The sequence below is a fragment of the Corvus cornix genome, chromosome 6 (assembly GCF_000738735.6).
Source record: "Corvus cornix cornix isolate S_Up_H32 chromosome 6, ASM73873v5, whole genome shotgun sequence".
In the NCBI taxonomy this organism is placed as follows: Eukaryota; Metazoa; Chordata; class Aves; order Passeriformes; family Corvidae; genus Corvus; species Corvus cornix.
The window spans coordinates 29,534,871-29,551,682 of record NC_046336.1 but is presented as its reverse complement, the minus strand read 5'-3'; the positions used below and the strand labels follow the sequence as shown (position 1 = coordinate 29,551,682).

The window sequence follows — 16,812 nt, the reverse complement described above, 5'->3', positions numbered from 1 at the left end:
AAACCTGCTAATTATTTGTTGCCTTGGTTATCTTTTGCATACATGCCACTCACTGGACAGTAATCATGAAATATTAAATGTCAATACAGGATGGTCATAGGATGCTTTTGGGAGGAAAGGATGGTGTGCTTATAGTGAGAAAACAGTCAAGAAAGGAAAGATAGTCTGAAAAATAACAGCCTTGTGTTTCAGTTGCTGTTTTGGGATGCCAAAGAGCCTGAGATGAGAAATTCCTGTGTAGTAAAATATAATTGTAAATTGATTTTTAACAGCAGTACAGAATCCACAGTTACAATCAGAGCCCCTTTATGCTGCAGTCTGCATGATGTAAGGACCTGGTCCTTGTCTTTAACCTTTTCACCATCTAAATGATAAGAAATTGGGGAGCAAATATGTGTTTAAGGAGAACATAACAACCATGGTGGTTCCATTTTGTCTCTAAATTTTACTGTTTAAATATTTGTCTTTCCCACAGAAGGCACAAATTTGGAAGGCCTGTTAGGGTGGAGGCAGTAATAATAGTAACAAAAAGGAAACCTCTCTGTGGAGCTTCCAGGGGTCAGGAGGAGCACATGGTCAACCAGATGCTGGAAGGGCTGGAGTTCGGCGTAAACTGACCATGATAGCACTGGTACTGTTGTAGTGTTCTGAAAGGCTGAGAGCAGCTCTGTTTCCTCCAAAAGGCTGAGGGTCTTTGAAGGGAATCTGTAGGGTGAAGAGGCTCACTAGATATTTTTATTTTTTCTCCTGATCTTTTATGCAGTTTCTAGGCAAATGTGTGCTCCTGCTTAGCCAGCAGACCTTGACCTGATGTCCAGAGTCCCTGGGGCAGCTCTAACCTCTCTGTCAACAGTGAGGATGGAAATAAATGGGAGAGAGAAACTTTGCCCATATTGTCATTGCTGTAGCTTTTCATATGAAATCTTACATTACCCCTAGTTGAATTGCATTCTGGCTATAAGCTAAAAAGCAAGCTGTTTCACAAGCTGTGATCAGTGAACCAGTAGCTATTAGGAGAATGGAAATAAGTTCTTAAAGCAGTGACACTTCCTTCTTTACTGTAAATAACTGGAGCTGACTGCTGCAGTGGTATCCTGGTGTTTGTATTTCTGTGCCAGCCTTTTTCCAGGTCTGTCTAGCAGCAGCACAGGCTGGGTTTTATATGTCAGCCATACTTCTTGAACATGTTGCGGAGTTTCCCAAACAGTCTTTGCAACTTTCCAAAGAGCAGTGTGACATGGGGGACTGAATCTGTGTGGCTGAATGATTTTTCTCAAGTTTCACTATCTTCCTATTCTGAAATAACTCATTTTTTAGGATTCCATGTGTGTGTCTGCACAGAGTGGGGCAGGCAGCTCTGTTTAGTCTGACCTGGCTGCTGAAGGTGTAGTGTGGAAGTTCTGCAGCCATGCTGGTGAAGTGCTGCACCTGGAAGCGTTGTGTGACCTTTAACTGTAACTTTCTGTTTGGCCACACCTTCTACCATTGGCTTCACAACGTACTTTTGGCAAAATCTTTTCTCAAAGCTGCCTGGTAGGTGGTGGTGATGTGCCCTTTCTTCAGGTGGAGATCACTTGGTTTGTGCAGAGCTCTTAACTGGCTCACTCAAATAAAAAATATTTGTCAGTGACACTGCACTGTCGTGTGTAACGTGTCACCTTTTACTAGTAGTGCCTATAATGTGAATCTCACCTGCAGGATGTTTGTATTGCTGAACGTGAATTGCTTGCTGCTCTTGTATGAAATGAAAGCATGAGTAACAATCTAAGTAACTGGGAGAAAGAAACTAGGTAACCTAGCTGAGAACTGAGATGGAAACATGCAATTACCTGTTAATCTACACAATAGCATCAAGCCGATACAAAAAAAAATTCCACAGTGATGTTCTCACATGTGGGAATGTACATCATAGTTGAAAATAGGAGACCTAGGTAAGTTGTTTCTCACAGTGGGTTGCAAGTGCTAGTTTATTTTTAAAGGACTTCTCTGGCAAAGTTATGTTAATGGTATTCCAAGTGACAGAAATTAAAATCCTAGTAAATTGCAGAGTTGTTCCAGAACAGCATTTTTCACTGCTGTGTGTTCTGCTTCCATTAATAGTAAAGGTCAGTTCTCTGAAAACCTCTTTAGCAGGTTTGGTTTTGGTTTTTTCCCTACAAAGCAATTTCCAGTGTCCTCATATAATACTCTTATTAGTCTTGTTCATCAATATTGCGTATTACCCTGCTAGGTGTTTCCTACAGCATCAAAATAAACACTTGCTTTCCTGTAGCTCACGAATCCAGGTAACCATGGCAAAATACAGTCAATAAATGAGTAGTCCTGCTCTGAGTGTGCTGCAGAATTGCCTTTGTGCATTTGACAATAGCACAAAAGCACAAGTGCTTTATTACTTCATAACATCTCAGCAAGCCTGTTGATGTGAATAAACGTTCAGAGCTGAATTTATCTTTTGGGAAACGTTTAGCAGGAAGATTGTTGTAAAGTCGGGTACAGAGATGTCCAAGTCAAATTTTGCAGGATTCTTAGACTGTTGTCCCCCTGAATTCAGACGCTCTTTCTGTCTGATGCTTTTGTGTTTGAAATTGCTGAGATGGGTACAGCAACTGCCTGGGCTCCAGCTGGTTTCAGATATTAGGGATAACACCTGGCAAGCATTTCAGTCTGTTCCAGGATGTGTAAAGCATGCTTAACTTACCTGAAATTCATAAATTCATAGCACACAGAGCTAGGAAGAAACGTGGTGATTAAACTCTTCTACAGCATGAGGCAGAGAATTTCACTCTGATTTCTTTAGTTAGCTCCATAATTTGTAGCTCAACAGAAGTATGTTTCTTCTAGAAGGGTGACTGATTCTGATTTTAAAATTCTGAAAGTGTATATTATACTTTTTAATCAGTCTCTTCTACCAAATAATGCCCTGAAGTGTCCATTGGGGGTGGGTTTTTTGTGTTCTGGCATTACTGTAATTCAATATGATGTGCTTGTGTTTGCTGTTTAATGAGGTCGAGTTGGTATTTATTGAAATGATTGTGGGATATCTAACACTTGTGAATGCCAGTTCTATGAGGTGGAATTTGGTACTTCTGGATGAAGTGCCAAGAGTTGACTGGATGCCAAATAAGGTACAGTGCTTCATAGAAAACAGTGTCTGAGTTGTGATGAAAGGGTATTTCCTTTCGTGAAATAAATAGTGGAGCAAAAGCAATCTCTTTGATTTTTTTTTTTCCCCCCCCCAGCTGTGGAATTTGCTGGAACTGTACCAAAAGCAATAGGAATTATTTTAGTGAAGAAAGCATTAAAACTACTGGAGAGCTACTTACTGCTTTTCTGAAAAAACAAGTAAGAGAAAGCATAGGAGGGAAAACTTGGACAAATATGCAAAATTTATTCTTCTAATCAAATTTTGAGCTGTGTTTTCTGTCAGCCTTCTCAGGTAAGTGTTGCTGGCAGTATGTGCAGCACATGCCTGTGATTTTTGGAGAGCCCTTGATAATCTTTGCACCGTGTTTTCAGTCTTTGCTTTTTCAAACTGTCCTTAAGAGTTGCATAGTGAAAAGACAGCAGGTTTGCTCAGGGATTCAGGCCATATATTCAGGGAACATGTGGAAAATCTGATTCCAGCCACAGCTTTCTCTTCACTCTTTCTAATTAATACAACCCTTGCAACTGCCTCGGTTTATAAATTTTTTTCCCCCCAGAGTTCTGACCTAAAGATACCCAGCCAAGAGCAAAGAGAAGAGAGAGACTGTGCGTGGGGGATATCTGTGATATGGTCAGATGATGAATTTCTGCTGAAATGCAAATTAATGCTCCCTGTGTTAGGGATTTCACTGTGAAATAAATTGTCTTCTTTCCCAATTTCTCATAGTTTCAGCTTGTCAAAACCTTGCATAAACCAAAGTTGGAGCCATTTGCAGTTGGTGAAAAAATAAAACTCCAGGAGATAAGCGCTACATTGTTTTTGTTCGTACATCTGTTACTGTGGTGTGCCTTCACAGGGTTTTCATTTCATTTTAGCCAAAGAGTAAGGACAGGCACTTTCCTGCCCTTGTTGCTTACTGTGAATTGGAATGAGTGCATTCATTTTCCCATTTTCCTCTAGAAAAGCAGCTGCTGACTTTTTTTTTTTTCCCCCTGCCAATGGAGTTATATATATGGACTGAGTTTCTGCTTTCAGGAATTATTCAGGGTTTTCTCTGGTTCTGTTGTTTTTGGGTTCTTTGTTTTGTTGTTGTTAGGGGTTTTTTGTTGGGTTTTTTTGAGGCTTTTTGCCTTTACCATGATTACAGCACTCATGAGCTACCTGTCCCTCTTCTAGGAGGATAAAATACCATCTCAGGTTTTGTTAGTGGAGCCTTTGAGTTTTTCCTTGGCTCTGTGTGAATATGGTCACGTGTGATTAAAAAGGAACGTATACGGTGGATATATGTTTTAACTGCAGCTTATCTTATTAAACAGCATGAGACCAGTTAACTGTGGATGGAATTTTTTATTAGAACAGCTGCCTCAGTCATTTTCAGTTTAGTTGCTTTTATCTGATTGCTACACAGTGGTTTAGAGTTTTTATTTTTTGCTTCCAGCAGTTGTGGTCAGGAGTGACTTATGTGACCTCCAGGTTACTTTGATGAGGTGAACAGTGCTCATGATCTGTAGATAACCCTGCTCCTAAAAGAAGAATGAATTTTTCTTTTCAAGCAAATGCAAGTCTTCCTGTACTGACAGAAGTTTTTTCAAAAAAAAATGTCATGGGCCATTTAAAATATTAAAGGTTTGGGGGTTTTTGTGTCTTGAAGTCTTCTAGACATCCCTTATTTCACAACAGTCTTTGTTAATAGTGAATTTCAGGGCATGGAAAATGATGCCTGAAAGGTGCAATAGATCCTTTTATAAGGTTTGAAATATAAATGGAGCAAAGGGACACTTCACAGTATTAGTATTCACTTCTCTGTAGACAAAACCTTCCCAGCTTTGTTTCTTCACTGACTGCAGACAGTAAAAACTGGAATCATACTGTGTGTTGGTGTCATAAAATCAGAAGGAGTGAACAGAAGGAAACCTAAATTATTTGGTAGAGATCAGATCCCAAATCTATTTAATGAATCAACAGTTTTGTTCATTTTTATTAAAGCCTGTGACAAATTTTATATGCGATTCAATGCTTCAACGCATTCTTAGAGCTTGCCCTGCTGGAGGAACCCCCAGGCTGCTGTGGGGCAGCAGAAGCTGCTGCACAGGGACATGAATTCCCTGGTTGTTGGTGAGATGAGGACTAGGGGATGTGAGGTGTCTGGAGCCTCAGCTAAAGTGCTGATGCCAACCCCTGCTGGCGCCTTCTCTGCACACCAGAGAAGCTCATAGTCTTTTCCAGACTGGTTTAGACACAAGGTGTGGAATTATTGTGATGAGATATATGTGATGAGATTCTTACTGTGTTTAGTGCAATGATTCCTTTCAGTTTCCTCTTTATTGTACGCAAGAGAATTTTATTTATTTTTTTAAGAAGAAGAAAGTAACAGTGTCACCTGGAAAACAGAACTTGGACAACAGGGTTGTCATGTTAGAGCTGAGTAGAACTGATGCATAGTTTGACTGCTCATGTATGGACTGGGGACTGATGGTGTGTTCTCCTAAAGTGTATCTGGTTTTAATTTGCTGTATTGGATGTTTGGGTTTTTTTGTTCCAGAGAATATCACATCTGTCTATGCCCAGCATCTGTTTATTTTGCCCAAAGTCCCAATTTTCAGAATCTGGCACAATTTTAGAGGGGGTACCATGCCATTGGCATAATTTTGACATTTGGATACGACCCCTAAATGGAAGTTGTTCTGGTCCTTCACTGAACATTGATATGACACTTTGTCACTTGACCAGACTTTGTCATGCTGCCTTTATATTCTATTCAGAATTTTCCTCACCTACATCCTTCCTACCTCATACCCTACCCTAATCTATAGAAATTGTTTACTATTGTTTCAAATCCTGTATTTGGTTTGTGTTCATACTTGTCCTCCTAAATTTCCTCCTATTCCGGTGCTTTTTTCTTTTCTTACCTGTATTCCAGCTACTGCTTTTCTTCTTCCTACTCCTTAAACAACTGTGCTTTCCCTATGCAGGTGTAGCTTTTCTTGCCTTCTTAATACCACCTCACTATAAAATAGTGAGTCAGTCTTAAGTGGAGGAGAAAAAACATAATTTCTTCCTATTTCACACTGATCCTCTGCTAACCTTGAGTGTGCTCTGGTAAGTCTTCCTTTTGCATTCCTTCTCCCATCGTCTCTTGGCTTGGCTTTTCATACTGCAGAGTTCTAAAATCTGTCACTATCTGTTCACTTCCACTGATGTAAAGTTGGCTTATGCCATGGTTTTCTCTTGGCCAGGTTTGCTCTAAGCTCATCCCTCTTCTGTCAGCTCTGACTACCCTATTTCCTTGAGACTTGTGTGTGTTTGGCATGTGTTTTTGTCATGCTGCTCTTCTAATCTCTGTCTTTCCATATGAACTTAATATTCTGTGTCCTGATTTCTAAGACTTTTGACCAGCTCATATGCTGCTTCCATCCCATTCTCTGTCTTTTTAGATGATGCAATGTCTTTTATTCTGTTTTTCACACCTTTAGATATTTTAGCATAGGTTTCCTGCATAATTTTTAGCTGATTAGGTTTTCCTTCTTTTCCTCTTAATCTTGCCTGGCTGTGGTTCAGAACAGGGGCCGCTCTTCTGGTGGTTCTCTCATCTCCTTTACAGAGCACATTCAGGCAGGTGGAAGCATCTGACAAACTTGGTGTAATTTTTCACTGTCTTCTTGCTATGGAAGACTGGGCATTGAAAAGCAATTGAAAATTCCTGGTTTGTCTCTTGTGGGAAGTGTGCTCATTTATCCTGTGGTAACTTGTTTGCAGCTGAAGGAATAACCTGAGCCCTTGGTTTTTATAATTCCCTACTAACAGTGAAGCCCTGAAATTGCAACAGTTGTAAATGACTTCATTACTAGTCGCTTTAATGAGAAATGTAAGGTCTGTTCATAAATTTCTCCTTGAATTAATGAGTACGTTTTCTTCTGTCATTTAGAACATCTTTTGACAATGGTCTATTTCTCTGCATGTTTGGTTTGTGGAGTTCTTTTACCTAAATAATGCTTCTGGTTTCCTCAGCAGAAATTTGATAGCAAAGAACAACTTCCCATTCCTAACTCTTCGTGGGCTTGTCACAGGCACTTAGTCTTAAACATTGGAGAAATGTTGGGCTGTAGTTTCTTTGGGTAGGTGCCCTTCTCTCCAGCCTAGTAACACATTGTAAAGATTTTTTTGTTTTTTTGTGCTTCAGCCTTCCTTGCTGTCACTGCCCCCTCAAAAGGGCATAGGGGGAATATATGTATACCTTGTCCTTTTCTTAGCTATTGCTGTTGATTGTAAGGACTTGCATCAAGGCTGTTACTCTTCTACAGAAATACCTGCAAAATTGCTATCAACCACCTTGTGCACCCGAGGCCAAGCTTTTAAATCCATTAGTCATTGCTTTCGTCCAGCTGAGACCTTTTGTATGACCTCTTCAAAGTCTATGGGCAGTGGCTGCACCCATTCCTTTCAACCTGTCCAGATCCTTCATGTGATCAGCAGCTGTGGGGCCTTTCAGATGAGATGTTAAACAGAGATTGACTACAGACAGAAGGTAGGGTAGTTTTCATGCGAAGGGAGGAAATCATCTCATGAGACGTTGGTTGCCTCATCAGCTGAGTTGCCTCTTGTTCACTAACGAACATAACTCATTTGCTCCCACAATGAAGAGCCTCCAAATGCTCAACACTTCCATCTGAGGAACAGTCAAAAGACAGAGTGTGTCTTCTCAGGCTGGGTCCCAGCTTGGCAGCTGAGCATTATGAGGCAGTTTAATTCCGAATATGCTGCCTGTCTGCCGGCTGCACAGCCTGTGTTGGTAGAGCTTGAACGAGATGACCTGATGGATCACTTGGGCTGTGTCTGTGTGACACAGTACAGCATTGTGCAGACATATCAGAAAGATCTCTGCAAGTTATCTCAGAAGCAACGCTGCTCAAAAGTAGATTGGACTGAGCTTGGTTTTGAGTGATGTCCCTGGGCTGTGTCTGATACTCGGGCCAGCTCATGTACACCTTCATTTCTATCATCACCATGTGAATGGCATATAATGAGTCCCTTTTAAACCACTCATCTTTGTAACTCTGATTAAAAAGATAAATATGTTCCAAGTTCTGGTAAAACTCTGTACTAAGCTTAAACAAAATGTAAGACATTTTTTATATGGTGAAACCTTTATAGACTTGTAAAGCTGCTTCGAGTTTTAAAGTTGAATTTTAAAATTGTGTTTATTCAAGCAAAAACTGTTAAACTGTGTACAGTTGTGACATGTATTACATAGATTTGAAGAATATCAAGTTGGAAGGGGTCTTCAAGGATCATTTGGCCCAACCTATCTTGAACAAAGTATGTACTTTGTGTCTGTTTATAAAGGTGTCTGCATGACTAATGTGTTTACTTATGCATTTCTTTGGTATTTTTTCAGTTAAGAGATTGCAGGAGGCTTTAAAATTAATTTTTACCTTGATTATGGCATTGATAGTGGTTAGTGGCAGGCAACTTCTTATGTTTTGGTCATGCTTACTTCGTTGGGGCATCTGTGCCTGGTGTTATCTAACACCAACATTTTGTGTTTGAATCACTCAGAAAATACCTTTTTCTGGAAACATTCACATTTTATATTGAAATATGTTTTAAAATTAGGATTCACTTTATTTGTCAGGGTTAATTTTAATTCTTTCCACAGTCTTTCCTAGAAAATTGTTAATTTTGCAGATAAAATATTATGAAATTATATCTTAATTTCCTATATTCCTTAGTTTCCTCTATAAATAAGCCTGCTATATAGATAAACTATAATAATTTTTTAAAAAATATTAATGCTTTTTAATTAAAGGAAATACCCTTTTTTTTTTTACCAATGAGTTACAAAGAAAAATGCAGAAGAAATTAAAACTTATATTTAATGAGCAAGCATGAATGATTAATTGCTATTCTTGGAGAGATGTAGTTAAATAATATATGAAGTGGTTATTCAGAACAGCTGACAGCCAATTACTCTTTCTAGGTTTTTGTTTGCTATTTATTGTCTTACTATATAAAATACATGGGTGACCTACATTTAATAAATTTATGCTTGTATTGTAGGCTAAACAGAAATAAATAATCATATCAAGTCGCTATAATAAATCTTTAAAATAGATGAGAATAAATTCTGGTTTATTCTGATGCTTGAGGAGCCCAAATGAGAATGTTCCTATTACTGAGAAATCTGTGTGAACACTGCGCTGCTGTTAATTAAGATTTTCCTTGTAAAATGGGTCATCTTGGAAACCTTTATAAAATAATTTATTCAGTTATTTTGTCATAACTGGTGCATGAATCTGGTTGCTGTTCCCACATCTGTGGCTGTAGTATGTTAAGAGAAGGGAATGCATGCTCTTCTGCTCACCCTGCCTTTGTAGGATGTAGATTTTCTTGCTCGGTGAACGTTGGAGGTGCAAACGGCTTTGAGACTGAGATCGGGAGTGGGGTTTACTGCTTCTATTTGTGGCTCCTTTGAGCAGCCAGTTGCCAAGGAGATCACTGGCAAAACCCCAGCAACTCCCTGTACCACATTAGCCTATAAAGCAAGCGCTGCAACAGATCCAGTGACAATCATTAGACACTTCCTGAGAAAACACCCTGGGGGTTTTAGGAGGGTTTATATTTCCACCACCTGTTTCATTGTCACATCTGCTCTTCAGCAAACAGAAAGGGAAATGTTTATGGTCTTTGGATAAATACGTTATTTGTTTCTTTCCCCAATATAACCAATGTCTATTAAAAAATTTCTATATCTATTAAAAAGCCCCATTTCTCTGCCTGCCTTGTATAATCCTTCTTTGTGTCAGAGATAATTAGCAGCCATCTAATAAGATTAGCTAACTAGTGTGATTAGTGAGCTCAAACCCTGTCCTTTTCCTTTTGCAGGTAAGTGAATGTGGCATTCAGCATCCCTATCTACATTATTATCACTTTCTTTGGCTCTTATTTCTGATGCCAATTTATGGAGTGAAAACAATAAAGGCAATAGGAGAATACTGACATGCAGGTACTGTGGATGCTGTCGGAGTGTATATTCTGAGAGATGGTAAGTGGGATGTTTTCCATCTTCACCTACATCATGATAGCATTTTGATTAATTTGCCGCTGACATGTAGCAGCAGCCTCTTGTGCTCTTGGAAACCAGCTGTCTGTGGCATTGCTTGAAGGAGGAAAAATATGGGAGATGTTTTGTTGGATTGGTGGATACCAGTTTTCTGCGGATTTGTTTTTTTCCTGGATTGCAGGGGGTTTGGACGCGCTCTCTCTGATAGGTCGTTAGCATTTTCCTTTGGGTTTGGATGTTTCAGCTTGGAAACCAGATACCATTCGAGGAGATGTGCCAGGGCGGTGTAATTAACCAGAGATGATCAAACTGGAAGGGGAGCGACACAGCCAGAAATGGACGTTGTGTTCCCTGCTGAAAGTGATGGGAGTTTTCAGCTGAGCATGTATCAAAAAATATTCTTAGACTACTCAGAGGCTTTGTAATTAAATTTAATTTGAACAAGATAATTACATTACTTTTTATAAATTGGAAATTAGTCAGGTTTTACAGGTATACTTTAATTGTGCTCCAAGAGATGCAAAATTCCAGGGAGATTTTTGGTGGCATGGAAATGTACCAATGTGAACTGGAATTTAAAGGAAAAATAAAAGAATGAGCTGTTCATCTCAGTGTTAAGGCAGATGGGAGTTCCAAGCGAGCTCAGTATTTTGCTGCATTTCCAGAGAAGGCAGTCATGTATTTTGCCATCTACAGCAGCACCTATTCATAGCCTGGCATGCGAATGCCTTTGAGCAGGTCTACTTAAATCCTTACAAAGGAGGGCTGTTACCAGGATGGTTTTTTAAATGCCATGTTTTACATTAAGTATCTCTAGAAGCAGTAATATTGAGTGAGTGCTGATGTCCCCTTTAAAGGTCCCTGTTTTGCTCAGAGGAATTCTGAGGAGTTTATGCTTTCCAAGGGACAAATTACTCCCCCTCCTTCTCCAGGAATAAAAATTCCTGGCTCCTCTTTGCCTTTCACACTTGCAGAGGCCAGTCTGCCCACTACTGGGATGCTTCCTCCACAGTCTAGTGGCAGTGGCAAATGGGGAGTTTTCCTGGGATCTTCAGGAGGTTAAAAGGAACTCCTGCAATGTTGATACATCAGTGTCTGTCACAATATTGTGTAGCCTCAGCAGTCACAACTGCACAAACCCTTACTTCTACCAATTAACTGAGAAGAGGTTTATCTCTTGAATGAGCATTTTGATGGTGGGAAGAGTCAGTGAGATGTGCTGCATGGAACTGCTAGTTAATTCAGTGCAACTGTTTTCTGATTAAACAGTTCATTCTGGGAGACAGCCAAAACGATTTCTACCCTTCGAGCATAAAACCCTATGAATTCTTTGTGAATGAATTTCATCACTTGTTTTAACATCTTCTGTCATCTTTAACATATGGTAAAATAGTTGAAAACTTGTTTACAACATTAGTTAAAACTACTTACATAACCATTTTCCGGAGTCATTATGGGAGATAAAATACCAGAGTATCAAATACAATATAAAATAGATTTGTAAGGAAAAAAGTAGAGGAACTAAGTACCTGGGTTCATTGTCCCTGAATGCCTTACTGCAGTTCTTATGGAGTAATCATTTGTTCATAAGCCTTTTGTTTTACAGCATGTTTTTTCTGTTGTCAATACACATATGTATATATGTGTGAATATATTTGCATAATATAGTCTTCTCTGTACAAATGTGGGTTTTAACCCATCCCCTGGGATATAAGTGAAATAATATTTATAGTTTTGGAATATTTAATCATACCATCTGCATCTGTTGAATAGATGGTTTACATTATGTGGAAGGCTTTGGTATTTGCTATTATAATCTCTCCTTGTTTAAAACTTGCATGATTCACAAAATGCTATAAAATGTTTAGGGCTTTGTTTTTAGTACATGCACAAGTCATGTCTGTGACGGGATTATGAGAACAGTTAAGGTTTAGAGATTGATTGTAAAAGTTAATTTTTTCACTTTTGTAAAGCTACCTTGATTTTCGCTTCCTGGAGCTTGGATTGTTCTCACTTACTTAATATTTTGAGGGTGAATGAAAGAAACAAGAGGTCCCAAACATAGCCAGGGGCAATTGCTCTCCTGCCCTCTCCTATATATGTCAGGAAGTTGTGTAGTTGTCCTTGGATGTGTATATCGTGGCAAGGGAAGGGTTTGTAATGAAACATGGGCTGTGAGGCTGTCAAGTGTGACATCCAGCTGGAAACACTTGATGGAGTAAAACAATTTGAGGGCGTGTGTGTGGGAAGAAAACTAGCTGGCTTGATCAACAGGAACATGACTGAGGTAGTACTGAAAAAAGGGAGAGAAGCAAGTGCAGGAGATGGTGGAAGCTGTGGTGAGGTCCAGTCTGACAGGGCACCTTTGTTCCTTGAGCACCATTGGTGTCTGTTTGGCCAAGCTGCTGTGACTGGTTCACAGCTTGCAGGGGTTTGTACCTCAGTATTTGTACTTCAGTAATTTAAACTGGTGAGCATCCCTGGCTCACCTGTCCAGCTGTCACATTAGAAATTCAGAAATTAGAGATTGTCACCAGTCTGAACTGCTCCCTGCTTTTCTTACTAGGACATGGCAAAGTGGCAGATCACTGGAACCAAAACTGATAAATATGTTGTGTATTTTCTGGAAGTATTCATTGGTTGCCTCTAGAACAGTGTTCACAATTCTGGGAATAAGTTTTCTGATAATCTGCTCTGGTCACGGCAACTTGGCGTACAGCTTTGCTTTATGATTGTATATGTAAGCGTGCTTGAAACACATCTCTTTAGCATTAGATATAGAATCAAGCAGATTATTTAGATTTGAAATGAGGCTGTTTTCATTCTCTTTGGCTTGTGCTTGTAAAAAGTATTCATTTATTAGCTTAGCATTAATTTTTACTAAGTAACGTGAGTGTAGTAGGAGCTACTGTTTGCATTAAGAATTGTAAATGAGCACTTATTTTTGAGGCTCTGCCTGCTCTTTATCTCTGTCCATTTTCCATCCTTATGTATGCAAAGTCCTATTTGTGAATGACTGATAACTGTGTACAGGATAACCGTTAACTGTACATTGGAACTGACTGACAGATTTATTCAGAAGTCAGGTTTTTAAGGATGCTTATCTGATAACATGTACGAATACACAGACTCTACAGCTGTTGGTAGAATAAAACCCTGAGAAGTTGTCATCGATAAAGGTGTAAAAACTGGGCTTGTATTATCTTGATTGGTGGTTGGGATTTCTGGTTGTTTGGTTCCCCCACCCCTGAAAAAAAGAAACCACGAAACCAGCAAACGAATTTGGCCATTTATATCACGTGTTCTGTTAGTGATTTCCAGTGAAAATGGAAAGATTCTTTTGATGGTGAATGTTATTTTGATTGTTGCTGAATGTCAGCACTGTCTGCCTCAGGAGTGGAAGCTTCACTGAGGTCACCTGTTTCCTAGCTGAGATTTTTGGTGGTGTCGCTTGTGAATTCCTGCGGCTGTGTGGCCATGCATGTCCTTTAAGGCTAGGCTGAGATTTTGTGTGACTCATTATTTTTCTTTTCTGCTATTTTCAATTTGGAGCTTCAGAACAAAATTTGCAGACTGAGAAGCAGACCCTGCAGATGCTGATCTTTCAAGGATAAATGAATAAATCAGTAGTTAAATTTCATTCTAGAAAAGTAACACCCAGCTCTCTCTAGGTGTAAATGGCTGGTTCAGTAATTTGCAAGTGTTCCATTTAGCTGAATTTCACTCTAAGCTTATTTTTGAAAGCGCCTCTGCAGTTAGTTACTTCATGATTCTTTTCCACTATATTAATGGTATTTCCATATAGAAAATCACTATTATTTATGATCACATCATATCTATCAGTTTATGTCCTTGATGTTTCATTAGAGGGATGCTCATACTAAAAATGGGCTCTCTATCCTCTTGTTTTCTGTAGGGTAAAAGCAGGAGGTAGCCAATTCAGGATGTTTTCCAGTAAACTTCTAGCCTTCAATAAAAATACTGGCAAATCCTTGTTTGGGAATCATGTGGGTGTTTGCTAAAGTTGTTGAGGTGGGAAAATCTCAGCTGTAAACTTAACATAATGATTATATGACTTGTATATTCTCAGCAACTTGTGTGTGTGTATTCTGCTTATTTGGGTGGTAATTACAAAAATAGAAAAGTAGATCTAAAAAAAAAAGTACATGGGTTTTTTTTCTAGAGATAGGACTACCTTTATCCACCAAAGTGGCAAAACCCTTCCAGCCTTACCCTTTAGCCCTGTGAGATTGGGGAGTGGATAAGGTGAGCACTGCACTGTGTGGGTTGGGGATTGGGGTGAAGTTCAGGGCAAGGCTTGGAAGACACATTAATCTGATCATTGCCACTGAGACTCTGTCTTAAGTTTTACCCCTCATTCCTGAGGCACAGTGTTAATGGCTTCCTTGCTGTAAGGACAAATGGGACTGAAAATGCATTTCAGGGCAGGAGAATTAACACTCAGTCTTTGCTTTTAGCAGGAGAGGCAGCACTTTATCTGCTTGTGCTCTGTCATGCTCACTGTTCTGGGCTACAGCTCTGTCCCAAGGTGTGCACTCAGGAGGTGCCCTGGTGGATCCCCTCAGAGGAGGAGAACCACCCCTGTGGCACTGCAGGGATGCCCTCGCAGAGCTTTAGAAAACCCTGTTAATTCATGTTGAATGTGTGAAGAGCATTCAGCTCCAGTACTGGATACAGTTATGACTCTCACCCTGTTTTTGTGGAATTTTGCCTCACCTTTAACTTTTTAATTAATGCAGTTCTTGTCTTGCTACCATATCACACTGTCTTAACTTTGTGATTTAGCTTGGTGTAAGACACTGGCAATGGATTGGTTTTTAATTAGCACGACTACAGGCTGCAACTGGTTTTGTCTTCCATCGCTTCTGACTGTGAGAATAATTTAATTTTATAATGATGGCATAGCATTTTCCATGGTGGTGACATAAAAATACAATGATTTTAAAATGAAATGTGCATTTGCATTTAGGTAATACTGGTAGAAAATAGCCTCTGTGGCTAACACAATTTTATATTGATTATACACTGTCTAATCTTGTTTGCAATTAGGTGGAGGAGGCATATCCTTACAGATCTTTTATTTTTAGTATTACAGTGGTTTGTATGTGTTATTGTTATTCCAGTAGTGTTCTCTAGCTTAGCTAGAAAAATGTAAGTTCAAGGAATTGTTCCTTTAAGGCACTGTTTTCATGACAGCAATAATTCTTAATTCTTATTAGAAAGAGCAGCAAAACATGGGAATCAATAGCCATGGAAGAGGCATAACTCCCTTTACTGACCTTTTACCAAGAGGAAATCCTTTGCAAGAAGATGCTGGAAACATGCTTGTTGGTGGCTCTGCTTTTGGGCTACTAAAATTAATCTCCTGGTCAGACACGGGGGAAAACTCCAGAGGAAGAAGCCATAGGGTGTTCAGACTGATGTAACAGTGTGGGTGCTACTACTAAGGTTGTAATGGGCAAGATGTACAGTGAGGTTTGGAGGGCTCTCATACAGGACACAAGGTTTATGCAAAGCTAGAAGGAACATTGTGTTTTCTGATATTCCCTCAGCTTTGGGAATGAGTTATAAATACTGTAAAAGGTTCATTTGCAAAAAGGTGTAAATGCAGTGAATGTGAAAACAGCCCTTTTGCCAAAAAGGTGCAATGAATCTTTACTGAAGGGATCAATGTTTATGAATGCTGAGGCTTAAATCCTCCCAAAAGAATACTGCTGGGCTTTCCAGGGTGTTGAGAAGTTGATTTGTGCTTTTCATCATAAATTACACAGCTTTCCTGGGGTGGAGGGAAGGCCACTGAACCTTTAAACCTGACATGGAAAGATGTCTAAGATTAAAAACCAAGAGGGCAGTGGTTCACAGCAGAAAAGTGAGAAGGAAAGCGACAGTAAAAGGACATCTATTATCATTGTAAAATCTGTAGCTCAGCTTCCCATGTTGGAAAATAGGTGTGGCATTTTTACATAAGATTAAGAAAACCAGTCAGAGATTGTTGTATTCAACCTGTCTTGATTTCTCTACAGAATAGAACATAACAGCTGTATCATAAGGCTGGTTAAATGGCAACAGCATTGTTATAAAGTCTTAACTTTCATTAGAAGTTTCAAGTGACAGAGTTCACTACATGGTTTGGTAAACTATTTTGTCAAAGAAATACCTTCACTGCTACAATTTTGCCAGGTGTGTATGATCTGAATTGAGACGTTAACAAGGTGTATCATTAATGGAAATTTCCCAAAAGCTTTTGACTGTCTTCAGTGCTTTATTACTCTGGAAATAAAAGTTGTGTGGCGTGTGTGTTGGAAAGGTTGCTCTTCAGGGAAAAAAGAACAAGGGAAATTTAAATGTTCACCACCTCAGAGTTATTATCTTACTCAAATATATGCTTTTGCTTTAAATATTCATCTAATTCCTTCCCTGTTTTTATCATGTTGAAGAAGGTATGTTTATTGGCAGGATTTGGCTTTTATCATTTTAGTTCTCTAGAGCTTCAGGTCTCCTCTGTGAGTATGAATTCACAAAGAGCTTTTCTCACTCTTAAAAACAGACTTCTATTTCAGAAAGCAGAGTTCCTCCCTCAGAGATG

General features: G+C 39.2%; 1 protein-coding gene across 2 annotated transcripts in view; it reads left to right on the top strand.

Annotated features, from left to right (window-relative positions):
* Nucleotides 1–16,812, top strand: part of ANK3 (ankyrin 3) — a 345,732-nt gene that overhangs the window by 79,429 nt on the left and 249,491 nt on the right. The window contains exon 1 of one of the 2 annotated variants that reach the window (XM_039554383.1): nt 10,042–10,187. The exons of the other annotated variant lie outside the window; for it this stretch is intronic. Within the exon in view, the coding sequence (XP_039410317.1) occupies nt 10,185–10,187 (3 nt within the window). The 5' untranslated portion in view covers nt 10,042–10,184. Of the gene's footprint in view, nt 1–10,041; nt 10,188–16,812 lie in introns of those variants that run through there. 2 annotated transcript variants of the gene reach the window in all.